This window comes from Triturus cristatus, chromosome 7 (assembly GCF_964204655.1).
Source record: "Triturus cristatus chromosome 7, aTriCri1.1, whole genome shotgun sequence".
NCBI lineage: Eukaryota > Metazoa > Chordata > Amphibia > Caudata > Salamandridae > Triturus > Triturus cristatus.
Genome location: NC_140590.1, coordinates 1,376,017,124 through 1,376,043,772, shown reverse-complemented (window position 1 = coordinate 1,376,043,772; position 26,649 = coordinate 1,376,017,124). Strand labels below are relative to the sequence as shown.

General features: G+C 42.9%; 1 protein-coding gene across 2 annotated transcripts in view; it reads left to right on the top strand.

The window, feature by feature from the left end:
• The window catches only part of PIGU (phosphatidylinositol glycan anchor biosynthesis class U), a 193,634-nt gene that overhangs the window by 113,185 nt on the left and 53,800 nt on the right, over window positions 1–26,649 (top strand). For both annotated transcript variants that reach the window (XM_085619097.1, XM_085619098.1), the window contains exons 6-7: window positions 12,055–12,155; window positions 14,665–14,762. In XM_085619097.1, the coding sequence (XP_085475223.1) occupies window positions 12,055–12,155; window positions 14,665–14,762 (199 nt within the window). The remainder of the gene's footprint in view (window positions 1–12,054; window positions 12,156–14,664; window positions 14,763–26,649) is intronic.

Below are 26,649 nucleotides of genomic sequence, written 5' to 3'. Positions count from 1 at the left end.
TGACAGTATAGGCTTTTTTCTGGAGTTTAGACAGATGTGCCTCGCTTCATCATTATCTTAGCCCCAAACCCCGAGATTCGGTAACTTGTTACTGACTTGCAGTTTGGGTTTACTGAATCACAATGTTGGTTTGCAATTCGGTATTTTGAAGGAGCGTGTTTTGGGTGCTCCCTTTATACCGGTTCGCAGTTGTATGCATTATTGTCATGCGGCTGAATTACGGTCACAAAACATTCTTTTTTTTTTTACCAACACCTCAAAGGAGGCAGTAACCATTTGCAAATGGGAATGGGTCCCCATTGAACCCCTTCTCCTTTGAGAATGTCCAGAAATGATGCATTTCTTAAGAGCAGGCAGTGGACCCACAGACTCCTTTATCAGGGTTGATGAATGTGACATAAGTCTCTTCTTGTCTCTTGCAATGTTCAGTATGCATACGGAGAACCCATGATCAAATTGGGGTTCTGATTACTAGTATGTGGTTGACTAGCCATTGTACCCTAGAATCCTCACCAATGAGCAAGCACATAAACTAGTTTTGGTAGTTATGGAGACTAGAATGGGTCTGCATTTTCTCTTGTCCAGTGCAACAATGGTCAGGTTTCTATGATTACAGAGAAAAAAGTACTTTGTCAGTTTTGGCGTCAAGAGATTTCTCTAGATGGTGCCACAGCTACCTGCCTTCATCTGCAAAGTCACTTGGGTCCATCCATAGTCTTGTTCATCATTGTGTTATTCACTAATCACCAATTTCCTCTCCTTTGACGCATCTACATGTTTAGGACAAAGGAGAATTCTAGGGTAGTGGTACAGGCCCTAGTCTCGTCTGAATTAGGTTTGTGTAATGCTTTGTTTTCTCCCCTTCACCACTCCTGCATTGGCTCTGGCTCATCTAGCCTCATTGTTCGTCCTCCAAGCAACACCCTGGCGCAGTATAGCATTGACCTCTGCATGGGAGTGTAGAAATGCAGACCGCTCTGAGCAGCCACAACCCTGCCTTACAATATGATTTCATTGAGAAGCCATGTTATCTGGGATCATCACAGTATTCAAGGGCCCTCCCTCCGCTCATGAGGTTTTAGGACTGGAAGGGCCTTGGGGTTTGGATGCAATCTGTACTAACTTGGTGAGCATGTTATCACAGATCCCCATGCTAATTCTAGTGCCTACTCTCGGAGTAGAAAATCACTATGACCATCTCATAGTACCTGACCAGCTAACATCACTTGAAAAATAAGCATTGTAAAAGCTAACAGATCTCATCTTTTAAACCTCTTGGCCTTGCCCATGTTGTTTGTGGGCACGTGATTGCATTGGGGAAAGCATACAAGGGAGAGAGCAACGTGGAGCTCAGGGAGGGTTGTCAGATCTGTGCGGTGGCTAGAGGGGTTTTAGGCATATGGTGTAAAGAGCAACATGTATCTCGGGGGTGGGGGCATATAGAAGTTGAGGTTTATGGAGAGATCAACACATAGCATGGGTGTTTTCAGGGAAGGCGAAGCACATGAGGTAGAGAGGAATATGGGGAGGAAAAGTGTGTGGGGGTAAGCACAGAAAGGAGAGAGCAAAACGGAACACAGGCTATTGGGGTTTTTCGGGCAAGGGGAAAGGCGCGCAACAGGGAGCACAGAAGAGTTTGTAGGGGTAGAAGCACACAAGGGAAGACGAGCACAGAGCAATTAGAGGGGAAAGCAAATGAGAACATCACTGAGTTCGTCAGTAGGTAAATGAAAGAGAGAGAAACATAGAGCGTGGGGGTGTTTTGCTTTTGGGTAAGCGCACGAGGCAGAGAGCATCACAGGTTTAGGGAAGCACTTAACAGAGAGCAACATGGATCATAGGGATTTTCTGGGGAAGCACATGAAGGCTAGAGCAACGTTCAGCGCAGTGGGTATGGTGAGGAAGAGCACACAAGGGAGAGAGGTGGAAAACACATGCTCTGGTATGGAGTGCAAAAAGGAAAGTTCTATAAAAAGCAAAGGGTGGCTGTAAGCCCACTGTAAGTTCACAATAGGTCTGTGGAACCAGATAGCTTACGCTGTCTGGTAGATGAGACCTAACTACATTTATAGGTTATTCCTGACAACCACTAGATGTCACTAAGTTCATAATGAATAAAACCATACTTGCCTGAGCTACCTATCTTCGTTATTTAAATCATGGTTGTTCAGCTGCCCGAGACGTTTCCTGTTGTTCTTATGGAAAAAACCTGCAGTAGCACTCCAGCCCTCACACCAGGCGACTAGTCGACCCAAAGGCATTTTTTGCGTTGCAGTTCTCCATGTGATATGCTGATCCCAAACATTACTGAAGCCTGTTCTCAGCACATAGTATGCACTCATTTAAATATATCTATTCTTGTACATACATATCTGTTTACTGATTTAATTTATAGCTTTCCAAAAAATTGCCACTTCATTGTTGATCAAAGGTGTCCAGACATAAAATTGGTAGCAATATTGCCTTTTCAGATGACTTATCCACCCCAGGTTCACTCACACTTTTCTACCTTTGAGAGTCTAGCCCTGGTCTCAATGCAGGAGTTATCCAATTATGTGCTATCACCCAGTTTTGGTGGAGTATTGTTTGAATTTTTCCTGACTCCCATGGAGCTGCCTCCCCAACTTCATTTAAGGGTTCATAGAATAATATCCTTGACGGTGTCCTTACTAGATACAGTAGGCAGTGAGTTTGTTGGGCAACCACAATGCTAGTGCAGGATAAATAGTCCATCTCAACTAAACAGACCTGTTGGTTGTAGAGCGCCTGCACCATTGAGCATGTACTCAGATCCTCAACTTCATTATTTGCTCAGATATCAGCTGTGATCTGTCTTGTCATCGCTCTCAACCCACATCCCACCCCCCACCAGTTGATTTATGGGCAGCAGAACATATTCAACCCTTCTCAACCTACAGTGGAAGCAACTGAAATTAATTGGAAACAATGTAGCAAAGATGAGTGCTGATTCCTGATGCTGGGTGTCTGTTTGCTGGCACTGTAGCACAGAGTCAGTCCAAGAGATTAGTGACAAACTTTAGAGATAATCCATTCACTGGATCTCCTTTGTCTCTATTCGCCAATCAATCAGGCAGCTCTATATTTTTGGAGCTAGGACAAGCGACATCAAACGTCATGAACTCCATTGAAATTCACAAATTTTAATCATGTTAATAATGTACTCTGCCAACCTGTTTTCCTTCAAATTCTACTAGACTGACTAGTCATCAAACATCCAAATAGCTGTGGCTGTCACTCCTGGAGCTCTGTCCATTCATGCCTTTCCTATCCTCATTATTCCTCTTTAGGTAAGGCAGCTGTCGTTGTGTTGCTGTTATGTATTTTTTTTTGTCATGAGCATGTTTTTTTCTTTTTCCTCAGATTACCTTGGCTCCATTGCTTTAGCAGGGTCTGCTATTTCTCAGCTGTTTATTTATACCCTTTCTCGAAAATATGACACCACGCTAAAGTAGGGGTGGGGAGGAACAAGAAGAGAAAGCGAGGCTGTCTATATGTGCATCCTCCTTCTTAAATGCATAACACAACAAAGCAAATGAGACCAAACAAGGTCAAGGTTCATTTCCTAATTTTAGAAGACTCTATATTCCTTTCTGTTAGTCAATAAAGGACCTTAATGTGTCAATATCCCTTTTATACTCTGGGAGTCAGTTAAAACAATTGAAAGGTATGGCCTCACACACCCCCGGTGTCATGCTCCATCATAGGCCATCCTTGCTCGCAAGAACGCATATGAATGAGGGGTTGGGAATCCAAAAAGAAAGGAAATAGACATCTCAGTGACTTACAATAGAGACCTACCTTGAATTTTTCAGGAAAATATTCTAAAATTGGGATATGATCCCCACCTTGGCCTTATATTGTCTCATTTGCTTCACTGTATTATGCATTTATACCCTTGATCAGTCGCTTCATGCGTTGTCCTTGGATACCTTACGCCAACTACCTTGACCTGTATTTTCAGAGTTATGTTGCACCCACATGCCTCCACTTCTATTTCTATTCCTCCACTTCTATTTCTATTCCTCTAACTCCCTTACTGGAGCAATGTTAGCTCTAGTGAATCCCCAAAACGTCACCTTCTCATGTTGGCCTGAGCTGGCAGTTCTTACTCCTAGTTTCAATGCCATTGATCATTTAAATTTCTCTATTTGATCTTTACATTCAGGTGTTTATCTATGTTTTTTAATCATCTGTGACCTAGCCACCAGAGTAATATAGAAGAGATATCCATTCATCTGAAATCTTTTGCAACCCCAAACAGTATGTCATATGTTCTTGAATGATTGTATGAAGCGCAAACAGCACAAGTAACATGGCCATTAACGCTGTCTTGGCGGAAATGATGTGCATCATCTAAAATGTGTATTTAAAAGGGCATATCTTACCTTGTAATCATGATCTAACTCTTTAGAAAGTGCCATACTCTTAAGTCATTCTGTTACAATCCAAAACGTAAACTCATTGCCTAAATCCAGTAGTCCACATCCAAAACAAGCTCACTTCTTATTCATCTCACTTCATCTTGTAGAACTTTCCTACTTTTGTATGGTGTGCACAACAGCCTGTACCGACTGCAAAATTTTCAATTTAAAATGAGCCGATTTACCAATATATTGTAGCAAGTCATTTGATAATTCATATAGGATGTCAATGCCCATTGTAGTCTCACTCTCCTCTTCCATCCTTCTGCAGGCTTGCTCCCATTTCGACTTTTGCTACCTCCACCTTAATTTTTTTCTGGTGGAACATTTCCCTTAGGATTTTACATTGCCTTTTTGCCTGTTGCACAATTCCTTCTTATGCCTACAGCATTTTGAGGTTTTATCCATAGGTTGGAGATATTAGTTGCCCTCACAGATAATGGACATTTCTATTCAGAGATGTCACTTCATTTTGTGCGGTATCACCACAATCTTTCTTGTCCCTTCGTCCTATGCTCAGGATTGTGCCGATGCCTTTTTTATCACCATTAGGTCTTCTATAGAGTCACGTTTTCTGAATTATTCCTCAGAATCAGGTGAGGAACCATAATTTCATCAGGATCAAGGGCAACTGTTCCACTGATATCAAAAATGAGAACATTTGGCCTGCTATGCATGTCATGCAATTCTGGTTATGGAGTGTAGAGTGTTTTCAGCCTGCTGTGATACATTTGTGAGAGACCCACTGGCCCCAATACACTGCTGCTGTGAATTGTCACAGCTTAAAATCATCCTTTAAATACTGTCCTTTTAGAGAAGAACCTAAGTGTTTTAAAAGGTGCATGGACCCATATTGGGGCATCCGAGAGACTTAAGATGTTGTCACGGAGGTTGAGTGATCAGAGGTTCTTTTTTCTAAATTCTGCTTTAAGTAAACAAATACAGATGAACAATGAGTATCATCATCATCATCAAATCTTTATTTCGGCCACCAGGGCCATAAAAGATAACAAAGTAGAACATTACAATGCAATACAATAGAAAACAATAAAATTCCATGAACAGCAAATTTTTAAGAACATCAGGCAATTAGCTCGTTTACAAAGACTTGATGTAGCGCATGCGAGTAAACCACATGGAAGTTAAAAATGTTGCCACCGCAAATACTATTGGGGGGGAAAGGTCTGTTTTTAATATTCTGAAAGCGGGAGCATAATGTCTAAAACCCATGTTGCTGAGGAGGGGCCGAAGCCAGTAATTCCTTGCTCTGCGGTAGGTCAGACAGAAAAATATAATATGGAGATCCGTTTCCTCAGGAAGTAAACATATGGGGCAATGAGCGGTGTGGTTTGAATGTGCCCACCGGATTGTGTAGGCCCTTAATGGCAGTGTGTTATAGCGCCATTGCATAAAGAGTTTCCTCGTTAAGGGCGGGCCCATATCGTCATAAATAAGCTCTAGTTGGAAAAAGTCTTTAAAACCTAGGAAATATGCTATTTGAGAGCCCACTCGGGCACTTGTAGTGGCAACACTCAGATGGTACTCATAGTAATCCTTGGAGATAGACCTGCGGGAAACTTTGAGACAGGCCGTTGCCGGATCAGACCATAGCTCCGGTCTGCCGAGTGCCTCACAAATTCGTTTGATATAGCTGAGCCATGGAATTTGAGTACTTTTGCACAACCGTAAGATCTCCATCAGCTCAGCTCTGTATTTCAAGAGATCCTGAGACGACCAAAGTTTGCACCAGAAGGTCAAGGGTTTAAGACCGAGGACCTCTGAAATTGGTCTTAGGCTCAAATCCAATCTAAGCGGCATGAGTGGGGTGCTAATCGGTAAAGCAGTCAGACGTCTGAGAAAGTCATTCTCCGTGGTTTGGAGTTTCTGGCCCATGGTATGACCCCATAACTCAGCTCCATATGTCACTGATGCTCTTGCTTGGGTTTTGTAAATTTGCAAGCGAGGCGCAAACGGCCTGTACGTTAGTCCCTTCGCCATTCTTGCAATGCCCCCCACAAGCTGGGAAAGTTTCATGTTCATCTTGGTTAAATGGGGGTCCCATGACATGGACTGATTTAATACCACCCCCAGGTATTCGAACGTATATACCCGTTCTAGCCTAACTGTCCCTATAGAGGGCGGTGCTCGGGTCCTGGGGGGTGGATTGAAGATCATGTATTTCGTTTTTGCGGCATTGATCTCCAATCCACGGTCCGCACAGAAACACAAAAACCCATCTAGAACTCTCTGCAGACCCATGGGAGATTTAGAAAGCAGCAGGGTATCATCCGCAAACATAATTGCGGGAACCCTGCTGCCATCCAGCTTAGGGGCATCGGTGTTACTCAGCTCATTTAGGAAGCTTATAACCCCGTTGACAAAGAGGCAAAAGAGGGTAGGTGCGAGAACGCACCCCTGGCGTACCCCCCTGTCAACGGGGAAAGCCTCAGACAGGGAGCCATCCCTACCACACCTTACCGTGGCAAAATTCCCCTGGTGCAGTCTCTTCAAAGTTGTTAATATGTCAGGCGGGACCCCCAGGTCCGCTAGGACTGCCCACAGTTTGTCTCTTGGGACCAAATCGAAGGCGGCCCGCAAATCCACGAAAATCGTGTAAAGACTGCCGCCTTCGAAAAGAACCGTTTTCCAGTAAATGAGGTGCAGGCGAAAAATTTGGTCAGTAGTCGAAATCCCCCTTTGGAACCCTGCCTGGTACGGGCTCATAATCTCGTTGTCTTCGATCCATTCCTGGAGGCGGTTTAGCATGAGTCTACCAAAGATCTTTTGGGGGACATCAATAAGGCTAATGGGTCTGTAGTTGGCCGGGAGCAGAGGAGAGCCCTTCTTAAAGATTGGGACAATCTCTGCGCCCAGCCAACTACCAGGAACAGCCATGCCTTCAAGGATAGCGTTAAAAAGGATCGTGAGATAGGGCGCCCAAACATCCGGCTCCTGTTTAAGTAGGTCACCGGGGATGCCATCCAGCCCCGGAGCCTTCACAGATGCCAGGCCAACTACAACCGCACGCACCTCGCCGACCTTAAAAAGTTCCATCGTCCCTCCTTGGCAAAAAGTGGGAGTCGTACTATTGGGGGCATCCTGTGGTGATTTATAAAGGGACTGGAAATGGTCTTGCCAGACCTTTGGTGATATGTTTGAAAGCGTGGCCGGAGCCAGCTCCTCTAGGCCGGAGTTGACACAACACCAAAATTTGCGAGAGTCTCCTCTGGCCAGAAAAGTAGTCAGTCTTTCCCACTTATCGTACTCCCATTCCCCCTTGGCATTAGTAATCAGAATTTTGTAGGCTGCTCTTCTTGCACTGATTTCATCTTTATCCTTTCCCTCTTTAATAGAAAGCAAGAGTTCGGTTTTTGCCTTCCGACAAGTGTTATTATACCATAGGGGAAGGGAACTTTTCCTGCCTAGCCTATTTGATTTTTGAGTTAGGCATTCAAAGAGGTGTTTAACCAGGTCTTCATGGATCTGACCCAATTGCATAAAAGTATTCTGGGAAGCTTCCTCTATTTTAAGTGCCTCAAGTTTTTCAAAAATAGGAATGACCTGTGCGTATAGTAAGGGGAGCTTCTCTTGGTGTGAGGCTAAGTGTTCCCATTTTAGTCTGCGCCTATTATTAGCAATGTCCAAGCAGTTCTCCACAGGAGTCCCTGGAGTACCTCTGGCCTCCAGCCCAGGATGGTCATATACTAGTTCAAGGGCGTTATGATCACTGTCCTCCCTGGCAATAACACTAAAATCCCTTAGGCATATCCATGAAGACAAGGGGACCATGACATAGTCTATACGGGATTCACTGCCCTTTCGATTAAATGTGCACCTGGAGGGGATGTCTGACTTTAACCTTCCATTACAGGCTCTAATACCAAATTTCAAGGACAAGGAGGTAATTTGTAAAACTAGGGGGGAGCATGCTCTTACGGCCGGGGCCTGTGGGGGGGGAATGGACCACAGGAGATCTTCGTCCGAGGTCAGCCCCTCCAATATGCCTGGGAGGGGCTCATACTGGCAATTTAGGTCGCCACCGATAATGAATGGGGTGCCCTCGGGAATTGCTTCCAGGACAGTCACTAGCTTCGCGATGGTGGACGATTCCTGTGCAAAGTTCACTGGCCGTGCATAGATATTGACCAGAAGGAGATTATGGAGGTTGGGCCATTCCAACAATACAGCTAGAATATCTTCTGAGTCAGTTGGAAAAATAGAGGCCTTGCACCCCAAGTCAATAGCCACCCATATGGCTAATCCTCCGGACGGGCGCCCTTTCCCCCCCCCCCCAGGTCGCATGTGCTGAAAATGTGGCGAAGCCAGTGTGGAAAACATCTTCCCTTGCCCAGGTCTCCTGAAGGAGGCAAATATCTTTGCCCCCAATAAAGGAGCTCCAGGCCGGGTTGATCCATTTGGTGGCTAAGCCCGCGACATTCCAAGATAAAATCTTGAGGGGAGACAAAGCAACCGTCGCAGGTTGTGGAACTGGGCTATAGGCCGGATCAGAACATGGCTCCAAGTGCTGATTGGAAGGGAGAATAGAAATTTGGGCATTGCTGACCATAGCCAAGATGGGCAAAGGACAGGTAGTCCCCACAGGACCATCTACATTTGAATAAGTAGAATGATGCTCCTGCGCAATCGAAGTGTCAGAAAGCAGAGAGGGGATGCAAGAAAGGGTTTGGTGCAGGGCTACGCCACCCCCCCGAGTGGGTGGTCAATCCACCATATCTAAGGAACTGAACCTATTATATGTGGGGAGATAGTCAAAGCAAGGAGGAACCAAGGGACGGGGGTCCCTGCTAAGCCCTTGGCCATCCCAATTCCCTCTCCTGCCTACCAATGTCCAGCGTTCTTGCTCCTGGGCGGGCAATATATCCGGATAGAAGAATGTAAGTGGTTGGGGTTGGATAGAAGAACCCTGGATGTTTTGGGGCCACCTACATATATGTGCCACCGTCCGGGGATCTCGGAAGTTAATCAGTACACAGTCTCCCTTGATAAGTTTGCTGGTGGACCCTAGCCACGGAACCCTCCTCACCATAAGGACCTCGCTATGAATACCCTGAGGTAGGGGTCTGTTTAGAGAGAGCCAGTGGATAACCTTATTTTTTAAGGCATCGACTGGCTCTTTGGCAAAGGGACGAAGTTCAGGGATGCCAGTTAGGATGACGGTATATGGGGCAGCTTCCGGGGGCAAGTGAATTGACCTGTATCCAGGATCGATGCCTTGTGTCCCTGGTAAGGGTTCGGGTGTCTTCCCATAGGAGTTAAAATCAGTGGGGCAAGGTGCAGGCAGAAGTTCAGATGTGTGAGGGATGGGTGCGGTTTGGATACATGGCTGTAAGGATTTAGGCGGAGGGCGAACTTCCTTTGCAGGGGGTGTTTGGGAAGTAGCTACATGTTGCCTATCTGATCTGGGCGCTTCTAAAAGTGCTTGGATTCCCTTCTGGAGATTCACTAAGGATGTTTCTACTAGAATCAAACGGTCCAGTAGTGGCGTAAGTGAGTTCTTCAGGAGAGAACTTAAATCCTGGAGGGAATAGCCGACCGCACATGGTGTTGAGTTATGGCTCTGAAAAGTGTGGGCAGGTAGGTCTATAGAATCTGGCCCTGTTTCGGTTAGTCTTGGGTGATTGAGTGCACTCCTTGGGTTGGGCTTAGGAATCGTGGGCTTTTGCCCTTTAGTTGTTTGTGCCTTTCTTTTTCTCTTCGAGATTGCACCCTCCCGCTCCCCCTGACTGGGTAGTTTAGTTGGAGAATTACTACGAGGAGAGTTAGTCTGGTCGGCGGTTAAAAGAATAAGATTAGGTTGAGCGGGAGTTGGCCTTGGTGGTGGAAAGGAAAAAATGCTAAAATCGGTTGGGGCTGGAATATCAGAATCAGTGACAGAAGTAGTCGGGGTGACATACTCAGGTATAGTGGAATCAGAGGCGACAGTAGCTACCATGGGTTCCTGTGCACGAGCTGGGGAGGTAGCCTGTGCGAGGGGACCCAAAGAGGATCTTCTAACCCAGTCAATCTCCTGGGAGATGCGTCTTTCTAGGACAGTAATCTCGTCAATCAGCAAAGAGCCAGCCTTGGCGAAATACAAATCCAAAGTGCCAGAGGCAGCTCCAGCAGCAAGCGCAGATTTACTTCTAGTTTCCCTGGCAGACATGAATGAATTCGAGCACCGAACCTCAAGAGGCCCTTAGATTACCACAATATATAACAATAGTGGGGCCCTGGGCCTGGCTCGCCCGTTCTCAAACGGCCCGCTCTTTGCCCGGTCTTCGCCCCGGATTACGCCCCGCACGCGTCCCGCTAACGCGTGGGGAGGTGTGTGATTAAGCTAAAAGAGGGGCGGGGCCGGGAAGAGGAGCCAGGTGCGGGCGATGATTAGAGCGCAAAGGAGCCTGGTCCTCGCAGTCCCGGATAGTTAGTTGTACAACTAAAAAGATCCTTTGCGTAAAGAGCGCCGCCGCATCCACACTGCGATCAGTGCAGCAACGAGGGCAGAGTCAATTGGATGATATAAAATCCGCAGTCCCAAAGGGTATTCACAGCAGCAGGGAAAGTTCAGGGCAAAAGTTCTGTAATGTCCGCAGCCTACGAGCGGCACCCTTCATCTTGTAGAACTTTCCTACTTTTGTATGGTGTGCACAACAGCCTGTACCGACTGCAAAATTTTCAATTTAAAATGAGCCGATTTACCAATATATTGTAGCAAGTCATTTGATAATTCATATAGGATGTCAATGCCCATTGTAGTCTCACTCTCCTCTTCCATCCTTCTGCAGGCTTGCTCCCATTTCGACTTTTGCTACCTCCACCTTAATTTTTTTCTGGTGGAACATTTCCCTTAGGATTTTACATTGCCTTTTTGCCTGTTGCACAATTCCTTCTTATGCCTACAGCATTTTGAGGTTTTATCCATAGGTTGAAGATATTAGTTGCCCTCACAGATAATGGACATTTCTATTCAGAGAAGTCACTTCATTTTGTGCGGTATCGCCACAATCTTTCTTGTCCCTTCGTCCTATGCTCAGGATTGTGCCGATGCCTTTTTTATCACCATTAGGTCTTCTATAGAGTCACGTTTGTATGAATTATTCCTCAGAATCAGGTGAGAAACCATAATTTCATCAGGATCAAGGTCAACTGTTCCACTGATGTCAAAAGGAGAACATTTGGCCTGCTAGGCATGTCATGCAATTCTGGTTATGCAGTGTAGAGTGTTTCCAGCCTGCTGTGATACATTTGTGAGAGACCCACTGACCCCAATACACTGCTGCTATGAATTGTCACAACTTAAAATCATCCTTTAAATACTGTCCTTTTAGAGAAGAGCCTAAGTGTTTTAAAAGTTGCATGGACCCATATTGGGGCATCAGAGAGACTTAAGATGTTATCACAGAGGTTGAGTGATCAGAGGTTCTTTTTTCTAAATTCTGCTTTAAGTAAACAAATACAGATGAACAATGCGTATCTCAATTGTATGAGTGTAACTGAAATGAAAAAGGTCTTTCCTAAATTCTCAGGCTTTATAATTCTTCAGTCTCAGAATATCTCTAAGTGTCCCTCTTTCCAGGACACAATGTTTCTAAATAACTGCTTTTCTTTCCAGTTATCTCCTAAACCCGTTCACAGTGCTGTCTTGTGTTGCCAAGTCCACCTGCGCCATCAACAATGCCATCATTGCATTCTTCATCCTGGCCACCATAAAAGGTACCATTTTCTGACATCTCATTCCCTTTCTTCCAGTTTAATGGGCAAGTTCATGTATGATTTAATTTCTGTGTGAGAAACAAAAAGAGGCACCGTGCAATCTGGAGTTAATCTGAGTAAACTTATTTGCAAATGTTACTGTGGTTTCTACAGACGTGTTTTAAATGATGATTGCCTAATATAGAGGCTAGCAAAACAATAGGGGGCTAGCCTCAAAATATGTAGGATGTGAATCAGATGTTTTGTTTTATCTGGTAATATCACAACAATGCAGAGATATTCACATTTATTTGCAGATGCAGGAGGTGCTCCCAAAAACATGTAGATGATAAACTGCTTTGTGCCAGAGTCAAGTTGCCACTAACCTTTAGATCCAAATCGTGCTGCAGGAACGACGCGGAACCCATCAGTCTCCTCCCCCGTTGACAGTGCTGAACACATCCTAAACTGTGCTCAGTACTGAAGGCGAAGAAGTGGAAAGGGATATGAGACAAAGAGACATTATCATGTTGTTGTCACACAGCTTGACTGGTCAAATGGAGGCTCTCTTGGTGTCCTGCAGTCTCTCATGAGTGACAGCTCTTTTGTACTAAATAGAACACAAGACTGCTATTACCCTCTGCTCTTACATCAATTTCAATTGCATACAGTGCTTTTTCTTTACATGAATTACACATGAATGGTAACCTTCTACATAAACTTAAAAAGTACCAGAGAAGCGCGTGAGCAACGGATGCATTCTAATAAACACGCAATATGTCAAATGCACAGTACCATTCTCTTGCGAGAGCCAATGGATTTGTTGTAAGACTGGTCGTGTCCCAATGTCCTATCCACAGCTGAAGCACCACATCTTGAGGCACCGAAACAAAGGTTTACTCAGAATTTGTAAATAACTCTGGGAAGGCCCAAGAGAGAGTTTTTGCAGCACAACATAGAAGGGGATGCAGACTTCCAGTATATAGGCACAGAAGAAGCCAACTGTAGTTTTCACAATTTAAACAAAAAATGTAACTCTTTCTAGTAAATCACTAACCTGAGGACTCTGCAGGCTAGATGTTAAAAGAACATTGAGGTAATACTTCACCAGTGGTTCTTAACTGAGGTCTGCAGACCCCTGTAGGCCTGTGGTCCACAGCTATTTAGAAAATTAAATCATTTTTGTAGCCTAATTAAGCGTATATAGACATAATTTCTTTTAATTTGAAGCTAAAAATTACGTTGCTGCTGTTGGCTTGAATCATGAAAGCAACCGAAGTCCAAAAAACAGAATCTATTATGCACGACATGTGGCCTCGAAAAAGGGACTGGTATGTGTCAACAAAAAGATAGCATGCATAAAAGAGTAAAACCTCAGAGATATGCTGGAGTCTACTGTGCCACGCCCCAACCTTTCCATTAAAAAAAAATAATAATAAATGTGTTTAGTTCTTTATTTGTGAATTCAAGAAAATATTTCATAATTTGTATGTTGTGTATTGCTTTGAGGTTCGAATCATAGAAATTGCTTATGCGGGGTTCCCTGCTTCCAGTGGTGATTCAGTGGGGGTCCCCGGATTCCATTGGTGATTCATTGGGGGTCCTCAGGAGTCAAAATGTTAAGAAACGCTGACTTGGACAGACTGGGGAGCTAAGGGCATCAATCAGTTGTTTGTGAACTAAGACCATAGTGATAGGGTAACTTCCTTCTAAACAGTCCGTCACAAGATATATAGCTTCATATATCTTATTGTGCTACCAAAAAGCAAACAGATGTATGCAGCCAAAGCCTAAAGCCCATTAAACCCCGGGTAAAGCAGCCATATAAAAAAAAAAAACTAAAAAAAAAAGTACCTCTGACCTACATATGTTAATCGGCTACCTACAGCTACCCTAGTTCTCTGTCATGGCTATCTGTGCTGTATTAATGCACATCCATCCTGCCTCCCTGAATATAAGGAGATTGGTTGGTTTGAGAGCCCCGTGATTAACTGGAGATAGACTGTGTGATGCTGTGCCTTAACGGAAAACCTAGCACAACCTGCAGCCTTAAAGGCACAGTGCAGTTCTTTCCCTGTATTTTCAGCCTGAAGGCTTAGAATGCCCACACGGGCATTGTGTTTCCTTTTTCCTATGTTTCTAAGACCATAGAGGTTGATAAGGTTACTTTATAAGGTACTTCATGTTTATCTTTTCCTAGCTATAGTCCAAATTAAAGAAAATGACTGTGAGCTAGATAGGGGTAGGTTAAAGGTAGTTTAAAATAAAAAAAAAGAGTTTTTGTTCTTGTAAAAAGTGTGCAGATTATCAGTGTTCAAGAAATAAACAACTATTCTAGTTTTACAATTGAGAAACGTGTCCTTCCTGCTTATTATGTAAGCAGCAACCCACTGTTTCTTTATTTTATCTGTCTCTCTGGGCACTTTGAGTATTAATTACCCGATTCATTACTTTATAACCAAATGTTTAAGGTGGGTACCATTTATGTCCTTTAAATTAACCAAAGATGTTGGTTTCTACTTTTTTATAGGCAGTGCCATTCTTAGTGCTGTATTCCTGGCTTTAGCTACATACCAGTCGTTGTATCCGCTCACCTTGTTTGCCCCAGCACTGTTGTATCTGCTACAGGTAAGGATCATTTTACGAGATATGTCTCATTTTACATGAAACAACAGCAGTTCTGACATACTTCACTTGGCATTTTCGATAAAACATTAAGATTTATGTTCTGAATCTGTTCCCTAATGACTTGTTGAAGTGTTTTGTAGCTTCTGAGTGGGGGTGTTGTCTTTTCAGCAAACTGACAGTTATTGCAGTTCTTCTTCCTGCTAAAAGCCAGTATTTTACATAGCAATTAAGAATATAGTTCTCCTTGGGAAAAAACAATTCATGCCACAGATTGATGCGTAAAGGCTGAAGCTGTTTTTGCATAATCATCAGAGAGCAAAATCAGTGTAAATTTGGAGGGCCTAAACTGCCACTTTAAGACTGTTCACAGTGGAAACAGACAGAGGAAACTTGTGCAAGCTAACAGTGACAGTAAACATTAGACTGTTTTGAAATAAACTTATTTCATCTTTCTTCTAACATATTGTTGCTGCAGGCGAAATGCTGCATATCCTCTTGGGTGTCTGCGGCGATATATCACTAAATAGCTGTAGTTAAGTTAAGAGCTTATGTAGGAAGAGCAATTTTTGTTTCACTAATAACCCTGGTACCTTTTGACAAATCTGCAAAAAACTTTCCGTAAAAAAATGGAATCTGCCTTGGCTCCTTCACGCTGATCTGTCAAGTGTTGCCCATGAAAAAAAGGTGGCAGCCCAAATGTGTAATTTCATATATTTTCCCATAGGAATCTTTGCTGTCCGTTACAGAAAAAATGGCTGAATGGAATTACACCAAATTTGACAAAAGTTAGAATTTTACTCAGAAAGTATGCTTTTCTAATTTGGAATAGATAATGTTCAGCAGACTAGTCAATCATGATTAGTTGGCCATAACATGAATATTATGTTGCTGCAGCCATTACAAGACTCAGGGACATGTTCCTGAACCCTGAAAATGAATTAAAAAAATATATATGGGATTAGGATGTACACACCATGACCGTCAGTGGTGTGTGGGTGCAGGGGTCCAAGGGGCCTGGCCACAACGTGGACAGCATGTTGTGGCAGCCATTACAATACTCGGTGTCAACCCCCCCCCCACCCACCCCCCACCACTTTGAACTGCGTTGTAGTGAAAGCCTGTTTTTAAGGGTCACAAAAAGTAAAACATATGAAGGATGGTAACAGATTTTAGTCACAATGTAACTCATTTGTTGCTGGGGGTATACTCCTTTTAGGAATTTTGTATGTATGACAACAGTTTTGTACACCTGAAGCCATTTTGATTGAATCAAAGCTGTAGCACGTGAAGCATTTCCTTTAGAAATAAACAGAATGAAGGACTTATCGCATATCATTCTCATCCATATCAGTATAACATTCTAACAAGCAGACTGAAACATGTACTTTCAACATCAGTAAAACTCTATCAGTTAACTGCTTAATGATAAATCAGAGAATGCAGAACAATGCTAACAGGCAGTCTTCTCAAGAAAAAGCCAAAAAACATGCACTATGCCTTTAAGAGCCTCACTCTTCCTCCTGTGTTCCATCATCCCCCAGAGGCCAAATTTCGGTTAGTTATACTTCACTGCACCTTACAACTGGAACAGTGAAGGTTTGAGCTCTGCTTTTTTGTCGTTTTCACTTCAAAAGTCTTTTGAAGTTGTTTTAAACTATCTTACTTGATTTCCTTCAGAACTAGGAAGTATTTCACCTGTTTCCTGACTGTAATCCTTTTTATTTTCCAGTCCGAATGACTTCACTTTTTATATGATGGGTCGGGGTGCCCGAGCAAATTCGAGAAAGTGTGGGGACACTGGAGAACACATGTTCCCTGGCACGGGATGGGGGACTACCAGGAAACAGCAGCACTGCTGTACAGGTGCTAGATACAGATGAGCCTAGAGACAATGAAACGTAAACCATATAAAAGAGAGATGTCTCCAGGTTCTTTGGAGGTGAAAGAGAATAAGTAGGAGTCTTGAAACGTATTATTCTGCTTGATCAATATGTGGCACAGCTACTGTGCCAAAATGTGTTAATCAAATGTAATATTGTTGCTATATATTGTGAAAGTTGGAAATAGAATAAGTAAAGTTTAAATAAAGTTCTCTGCCTCTGCTAAGAAAAAAGCCCAGTCAGAACACCATGAACTCTGTTTGATATTTCTACCAGAGGGTCACCACCTTGATAATTTAGGACACTCTGAAGATATCCAGGAGGACTTTAAAGGACAGACAGAAAATCAGGCAGCACAATCTACAGGAGAGACTCCAGGAAGCAGCTTTGGGATGTTTCAATGTGTGAGGAGAAGATTTACCATCCACCTCAGCACCCTCCGCACCCTCCGCATGCTCAAGGGACTACCCAAGAGGTAGATCTAAGTAGCATAGAAGAAACGAAAAAAGATAATGCTCCCATTCAATATCAAGACCAGATAGTGTTGACAAAATGATCGCCGCCCAGACTGGGGCATCCATGAGGTTGAAGTACTCGACGTTGAGAAGACACAGTAAGTTGACATTGAAACCGTCTTTGACATTGGTGTCTCTTCCCTCAAGGTTAACTCCTAAGAGACGCTCTCCATCAACATTAATACTACCAGCGTCAAAACTAAAGACCACATTCTGGATCTACTTCAGAACTAAGGCTTTCAATGGATTGGCTTTATCGCCTCAAAATGAGAAGAGTGCTACGATCTTCTGAATATTCAAAAAAGTACTCTCCCACTAGACATGGTATGCTGTGGTCAATTTTTCACCTACTCCTTCTACACGGAGTTCAAACTCTCCACATTCATCACCAGCACTACCTTCTACTCCACTACTTTGAACGTCACCACAGGGGCTGAAGTCACCAGTGGTCCCTCGGGTAGCGCTGGTGCCACCTGCGCCTGCATCTAAAGAGACTCCATGTAAAAGAAGATCATGCATTCGATCTAGAGCCTGCATGATGTCTCATTCTCTTTCAAAGTGCTCTAGCCACAATAGTGAGACATAAAATTCTAAGTGGACCTCTAGGAGACGTGGTCGCCTCCCTTCATGGTCATTCTATACATCGGGCCATTCCTCTATCAGGAATTTTTCTCCTCCATTAGCTGACTCTCCATTTGCAAGAATATTGCCTATGGATAACATTAATACCTTTAATTAGGTATTAGTAAAGGGAGCAGCAAACCCAACATTCCTGTACTGACCACTACCACTACTATGTTGATAATTATTGAGAACTTACATCACAGGGCAAGATGTAGGCCATTATCGGAAGGGAACTGGGCATGAAGCAGACACAGGCATGAAGACAGCAAGTGCTACATACAGCCTTGCTAGGCTTCTTCAACAGATGTCTATGGAACTCTTTATAGATATTTACAGAAAAACTGCCATGAGAGAACAGGCAAGATTTTCAAGAGATTCTTCAGAAGATAATGCTAGTGTCCAACCAAGTTATTAAAGTTGTAGCAGGTACCTCTGAATTATGTGCTCATAGGTTTTGTCTTAGGTGCAGTTTCTAGTTATGCCTTACAGGGTTGAAACCCGATGCACAACAGAAAATCCTCAATTAGCAGACACAATTTGTTATTTGGATCACACACAGATGATGAGATGATGAGCATGAAGTCCGATATTAATACCGTAAAGGCAATCTGTCTAGAGACAGAAAAAAGAATACTAGAGACACATAAGCCTTATTAAAGGAAGTATTTCCCACAGAGAGTTTAAAAACCTCAGTGGCAGCCACAACAACAGCAACAACCAAGGCAGCATTTCCACCAGAGAAGACCAATCAAAATCAAAGGAGGGTGGGCAGACCTCGGCAGCTTCAGGAAAACCTCCCACCAAAGGAATGAAGTCTTACTTCCCTCCTCTTCTTTATTCACTCTGGTGGAGGGACGTATCACAAATCATTTGCATGAGGGCAGAATATAACAAGAGACAAATGTGTTTTAAATAATTTTGGAATTGTTATTTACTTAAGTATGTGTCCTCTACCAACTGTACCACCAAAGAATTCCTTTTAACTTCATCGGAATTTGCTTCAAAAGCAGATGAACAGATTAGTTTAGAAGCTTGTGGTGTAGGAAGTTCCTTCCCACCAAAAATGGACAGGAATTAATTCTCATTACTTTTTTGCGCACAAAGGAGCACCTGCAGGAATGCCAATATCATCTAGATTAAACGTGTCTGATTCTGAGGATATAACTACTACTCAAGAGCTCGGCGCGATTGGGCCAACGGAGGTCATGGAATCTCAATCCCAAGTCCCACATGGTTCATCTAATTATGAGGTTTGTGGGGAAAAGAAGGAAGAGGGTTCTTCGAAGCGGGTATACAAAGACAGCGAAGTAGGGGTCAAAAAGTGTTACTGCGTCTAATTCGTCCACTTCCACACAAATGGCAAAAACACCTACAGATCTAACTGGAGGTGGCCCAGATCATTGGCCCTGCTGGATGGTTCAAATAGTGGCTGAGCTAGCAGGAAAGGTCAAAGAAAATCTTGAGTGCAGAGTTGTCTCCAATACTGGCATGCTTATTATCCATTGAACAAGTTCCAAAAACCTGTGCAAATCTGACACCACAAGTGTATGTGGTGGGTGGAGGGGAAAATGATACTCAAAGAGACACAGTCAGGCCCCGCAGAGGTTCTGTTCTGCGAAGCAATTGTGGGAGCTCTGGTTGCACTGCCTTATCCTGTTACCAAACACAACGTCACCAAATACGACAACAATAGTCTCTGCCCAGCGAACAGTTGAAAATCAGTTGGAGACTCGGGCCTGCGGGAGGGAAGTCAGTAATGAACACCCAAGAACGGGCAACCAAGGGAAACCCCAAAAACCTCCGGTCATTGACCTACCCCCTAAATCTTGCCCATATATAATATTTAGCGCTCCAGAATTGCGAGAAGTCCAGCTGGAGTCACACTTGGAGTTATTAAACCAGTGTCTGAACTGCCTTAGTATGAATAGGAAATTTCCCCTATCACTGGCACATAATATTCTTCTGGTCCACACAGTCGATTGGATTGGGAAGAGAAGGGTGAACCGGACAGGGGACTGTATTATTGTTAACTTTAGAAGCCCAGACATTGTGCAAAGATTGTTTTGCGATATGCACAGGAAGGACTAAAATACAAACATTGTATGTTTGCTACTAGGTTACTTTTACAAACCTTGATTTTTTTTCCCCAACAGGGGCCACCACAATTTTAACCCCAAATACCCAGTAAATAATTCCCAAGCCTATGATAGCCAACACAAGTGCATAGGAATTTTACTATTCCTGTCTCAAACAGGTTTGACCCATTGGAATGGTCGGTTGATTTTGTAACAAAGAGATTGGACAATCTAGCATCTGCCTTGGGGGAAGAGATATAGTATCAGATATAGAAGGGACAACCACCTTATTTGAGGCAGGGATTTAATAGTAGCTTCTAGCCAGTTGTCCACAGATTCAGCCCATGAGCTCCCATTTGGTGCACTCCCTAATATAAATTTAGAGCAATCCAATTCAGCCATACAAATAAACCAGAATTCCTTGAGCAGGCAAACAGAATTATGGACCAACCAAAACGATTAGTGAGGGTACTCATGGAATGTTGCTGGGTTAGCCTCTAAACTTTATTGCATGGAGTGGGGCCAATTTATAGAGTGCAATGATGCATGTTTATTACAAGAAACCTTGCTGACTATGCAAATTCAAAAAGCTGGACTCACTTTTTATAGTAAAAAGACCATAGCTAGTGGGAAGGGAAGGGGCAGACCCTCAGGGGGCCTAATCACCTGGGGTAGGATCTCACCTTGGGTGCTCAGTTAAACAGGTATACATAGCCTCTGATGGCATCCCTTGTGTCCACTTCACATTCCCAAGCAAACGATGTCTACATCTACAACATTTTATTCTAGATCCATGGGGTATGGGCGGGAATCATCCATCGTGGAGCGGCTAGTTGCACACATGGCAACCTTGCCAAGGGGGTCTTTTAAGTTGGTGGGTGGCGATTTTAAATGTCAGTTTGAGCCATTAGATGCTAACTCTAATGACACAATCTTGCAGGAAGAACAAATATGGGGAGTCTCTGAGTTGATGCTACCACCCATTAAAAAATAGTCCCCGCTGGCACTTCAAATGAATGCTACAACTTTAAACCAAAGCATCCATGCATGCAACGGCAGAACTCCTTCCGATGGGGTGGAGGACAGGGTGAGGGGGGCATCACACCTTCAACCGCATTGGGTCTTTTAGTTTAATAGATTACATATTAGCAGATGTTCGACTTTGGCCTCACATTAATGATATGGTAATAGTGGAGAAAATCAATAGTAACCACAATGCGCTCTCTTTAGAACTTAACTTGCCTACACCTAAGCCACCAGGCAACAGTCCTGACCATTTTGATAATAGGCTCCAACTGACCACAAATAGATGGAGTATCAAATGGAGTGTCATTAAGCAGAATAGGGACACAATGAAAACCATTTACCATATGGTGGGAAAGGCCCTCTGTGAACTACTTAACATGGATCTGACCCAGGACCTGGACGCCTCTGGAGCAAAGAACAGCGAGATTCTATTAAAACTCTTGGATTGTCTTAAAGATATATTTAACACTGAATCCAAAAATAGGGCCACCCGGAGGAAGCCACCATCTTAATATAACAACACTTGCAGAGAAGTAAAATGTGCCCTTCCTAATGCAATCAAGGTCAAAGACAGGACAAAAATACAAGACATGGGAGCTGCTTATAAAAAAGATAACCACCACTGCAAAAAAGTTCTGTGACTAAGGCAGATGGAAATCTCTCCTAGCTGCAGTTAAGTGTAATGATCATTCCTGCTTTTGGAATATCATAGCTACGGAGAAAAGAGAAGGCATTGCCCCCATAGAAAATAACATAGAAGCAGATACTTGGATAGAGCACTTCTCAAAATTGTATACCGTAAGCAACTCCAGTACCACTTCAGTCCTGACAGGGAAGCAACTTATAGTAGATTAAGGGGAGTCAGCCGATAATGAGGAATATCCTCCCATTACCAGTCATGAGGTATCTTTGGCTATTAAAAAAATATCACCTAACAAAGCTCCAGTCATTGATAGAACACCTGGTGATTTATATTTGTCCAACATCGATGTGGGGACCTTACTTTTTTGTACTTTTTAAAGCCACTCTTGGGCGGGGCTGTGATAATACTGATTTTTAAGAAAGGCTGTCCTCTGTCCCCATCCAATTATATTCATCCGTCTTATTAATATTGTCCAAAGACGTAGTAGAATAATGCTGGGAAGATTGCCAGAATGGATGGATGTAAAGGAAATTCTAGCCCCCCTGCAGGCTGGTTTCCATAACGCTCCCTCTACCATTGATCAGGTTTTTAGATTACAACTTCTCCACTGGAAAACTGTCACCTTGGAGAAAGTCAGACTTTATATGGTGTTTGTTGATTTGAAATCAGCACTTGACTTGGTACCAAGAACAATTTTATGGCAAGTCCTGGCTGATATGGGAGCTCCAACCTACCTTTGTGCAATTATAAAAAGACTACATGAGCAGAACTATGCTCAGGTCCTTAGTGGCAGGCTGAGGAAAGTCACTAACCCCTTTCATGTAACCAGAGAAGTAAGGCAAGGGTATGTATTAGTCCCAACAGCCTTCAATTGTCTTGTCCCCTATTTGAATCAGTGAGACAATGATGCCCTCTACCTGGATAAAATTAAGGTGCCTGCCTTAATGTTTGCGGATGATACTTTGCTCATTTCCAAATCTCCCATGGGCCTCCTGAAGATCCTGAACCAATTCAATAGTTATTGCATACTTAGGGGTTTGTAAATAAACATTTACCAGAAAAACTACATAGTATTTACCCATGCTGCTCTACATGAGCTAAACCCCCTTTAAACGGGACCTCTCTTGAGCAGGTTCCTTCATTCAAGTACTTGGGGATCACCGTGAGTGAAAATATGGATTGGCTAGCACATATCTCCAAAAGTAGACTTGCCCTCGAGCGACATAATGGAGGCCTGTTGAAATTATTCATGGGGTCCTTTCATAAACCCATTTCCCCAATAATGCAAATCTATAAACTCAAGGCCCCGGGTGCAACATTATATGCAGCAGAGCTCTGGGGACATAAGACAGTTAATACACTGACCATGACGGAGAATAGGTTCTTGAGGCAGCTATTTATCTTACTAACCAGCACACCACTGAGGCTAGATATGCCCATTGTGGAAGGAATTGCCATTAAGCCCATATTACATTGGAGAACGATATGGCCACCCCAGAACTGCACACATATCGCCAAGGGCTAAAAGAGCTAATGGATATGTAGGGGGGCGGTGATCTGCACTGACAGAGGCATATCAGATATACACTGAGCAAATTGGGAAAATGCAGGTTATGGGATAACCCAGAGGGAACATGTACGCATACATCAAGAGACCTACAGGAAAGTTTCAAAAATCTAAAATTAGACAGTTTACTTGCAAGTCCATCCAAGGGTGCATTGACTGATGGGTTCCTACAGCATAAGGCCCTATCCAAAGCAGAAATGTTCATGAATGAGGTGAAGCCCAATCTTGCTAGATAGCTGTACCTACTGTTTAGAAATGGGTCACTACCCCTGCATGCTTTCACCCATAAATGGACATCTTCCTACAGTGGAGATGATCAGGTGTGTCCGACCTATGACGGGTCTACTGAAACCGTGGCCACGGCATGTTCTTTTGCCCAAGGTACAGATTGGCCAGGTCAAAATGGATTATAACTATTTGTAGGAACCTGGCGTTCGCCCAGCATATGGAGACTTTGAGAACACTCCAAACTGACGCAAACCATATTGTATTTGCAGTGTCAAAATATTTGTTCGCAATATGGTGTATTAGGAATAAGTTCATTCTACCCGCTCCAGTTGATAACATCACTTAGGATCACAAATGGTATTATTAGTATAAAAATGGCACGCGCACTTTAAGATTTAAGACTAAGAAGAGCCTGTTCTCAATATTTGATTATTAATGTCTGGTAAAAATAGTATTTATATAATTTGTTAGGATATACTCGGTGATATTTACTTTTTAAACTGCCTATTTGAGAGTTACTGTCCAAATATAAACCAATCTTACATGTTGATAATCATTATGTGAAGTTGTGTCAATCTAATTTTTAAGATGCCTTTTAACGTTCCTAATGTTTTAATGGATTTTGAGAAGGATGATATTTTATTAATGGATTTCGATATAATATTCTGTTTATTTTTTATGTTCATAATTTGCTTTCTGTCTTTTATGGCTTAAAGCTGAAATAAAGATTGCATAACATAACATTAGTAGTTCGGAATGCAAAACTGCATATGAGACTTACAGCAGTTCCTGGAAGACCAATAACACCAGAAATTGGGAAGCTGGGAGGAAAGATTTACGCTATACCAAGAAGCACTCCAGTCATTTTAGTTGGTGGTGTCGAGCAACCAACCTTCTGAAGAGAGTCTTTTTTTCATCAAGTCATTCCATCGCAGGCCCTAGTGACAGAAGCATCACTACTAGGATGGGGTGCTCACATGAACCATCTGCAGGTGCAGCGTCAGAGAAGGAAAAATCCTTCCATATTAAACTGTTTCAAAGAGATGTCCATGTAGCTCCGAAATCATTCTTCCCTTTGTTCAGGATGAATACCCTTGTTCAGATGGACAATACAACCACAGTATATTGTCTGAACAGGTAGGAAAGGGACACATTCAAGAACATTGTCCCTGGACACTAACACCATTTGGAAATAGCTGTTGGCAAGAGGTCTCAGTATTAACTTTTCCCCCCATTCCACTGATTCTAGCAGTATTGATCAAGCTGCTATATTTTACAGAAAGAATGATACTTGTAGCCCATGGAATGGACACACCAGTGGTGATTCACAGATCTTCACCTGGCAGAAGGCCACACAAGAGCCTACCATGCAGACCAAATCTACTGTACAAGTTCAGGGCCTAAATCGCACACCCCAACCCATCATCATGGAGCTTAGCAGTTTGGCTCTTCAATTCTTGCAGTAAGGACGTTCAGATCTACAAGACTGTACGGTGATTTTGAAAGAGGTCCTACTAGAACATCATGTGCATTTAAGTGAAAGAGATTATTCATTTGATATATACAAAATATCTATAACCCTACTAGATGCCTAGCAGAGGTGAATATTCCGTACATTTTACATCTGGCAAGGTCTGGCCTCTAATTTACATCTATAAATGTACACCTTGCAGCGATCACTGCATATAGGAAATCTCCATAACAAACCTTGTTCTGTATAATACCAGTAGTGAAGGATTTCTTAGAGTGCATCAACAGGTTTTCCTCACACTCTTGCTCCTTCTCTGATACAGGAATTGAACATTTGTGCTGTCAAAATTGATGGGTCCATCTTTTGAACCAGTACACAAGGCAACTCTATCATGAAAGACAACTTTCCTGGTGGGTATTACTTCTATGTGCAGTCAATGAAATACAGGCTGTGATGGAGGGGTAATGCGAAGCCTCCCAAAGTTTTGTGCAACGTTTTCATGTAAATCAAACAGTTTCCTTACAACCTTTTTCCCAGACTCTTCCAGTCCACTGGAAAGGGCTCTTCAGTCACTGTGTGTGTAAAGTGTTCTGAAATGCTATCCAGACAAAACAAAAGGTATCAGAAAATCTGACCATATATTTGTAAATTATGGTCCAGTGAGAACTGGTCTTTCCTCATCAAAGCAGTTCATTTCTAATTGGATCATTTCTTGAATTAAATTGTGTTACTAGTTAGTCATCAAGCCTCTCCTTGGTAAGCCTAAGGCACACTCAGCTTGGGGAAAGGCGACTACAATGGCCGTATTGCGAAATGTGTCCATTTCAGAGATTTGTAAAGCTGCTACTTAGAGATCCAATCATAACTTTACGAGGCAATATTGTTTGAAATCAGAATCAAGAGCAGATGCCGAAGTGGAGCAAGCCACTTTGTGAATTTTCTTTGGGTGACATTGAGAGCTGTTTATATTTTTCTTCTTATTCGCAGAATTTATTTGGATGAGCTTTTAATTCTGTTCCGTGCTTATGAATATTAGTGAGGATCCCCTGGAAGAGAAGGACATTTTTTTCATATGTATTCCTAGTTCTCCTACAGGTGAATCCTCATCAAATTTCTAAGCAACCATTCCTCCTCCCCAGAATTCTATTATTTCCCTAAACATTAACTAGCATCTGGGGCATGGTGGGATACAGGAGGAATAGTGAGGCTCCTAAAGGCACAAGTTTGTGCATTATGCCTGTTGGCATTGTTCTGCGTTCCCTTTAATTTTCCTCTATAAAGAAAGGTTTGAGCAATATTTCCTAGTTACTTTTAGAGTACTGACTATTTTTCTATAATCGGAGATCTGGGTGGGACACTTCAGTGCTTATGACTTTTGTTCAACCTGGCCCTCAGATTTTGTTTTCTGTTGCTGAACCCGTTTTTGTTGGCATGAAGACGGCACAATTTTTTCCTGCTAACCAGTGCTAAAGTGCTTGTGCTCTTTCCCTTAAACATGATACAATTGGCCTACCGATAATTGGCATATTTAATTTACTTGTAAGTCCCTAGTAAATTGTACTACATCTATCCAAGGCCTGTAAATTATTAAATGATACTTGTGGGACTGCAGCACTCATTATGCCACCCACTGAACTAGCCTTTTAAAACCTGTCTCAGGTCTGCCACTCCAGCCTGTAGTGCACTTTTACGCTGCCATTTCGACCTTTTCAAAATAAAACATTTCCTGGCCTAAACCTTCACTTTTAATACATACAAACCACCACTAATAACGTAGGCTGTAAAGGCTCATAAGGCAGGTTGCATTGTATTTAAAAAGTAGAACATGTGGGTTTAAGTTTTACTTGTCTTAGCGGTA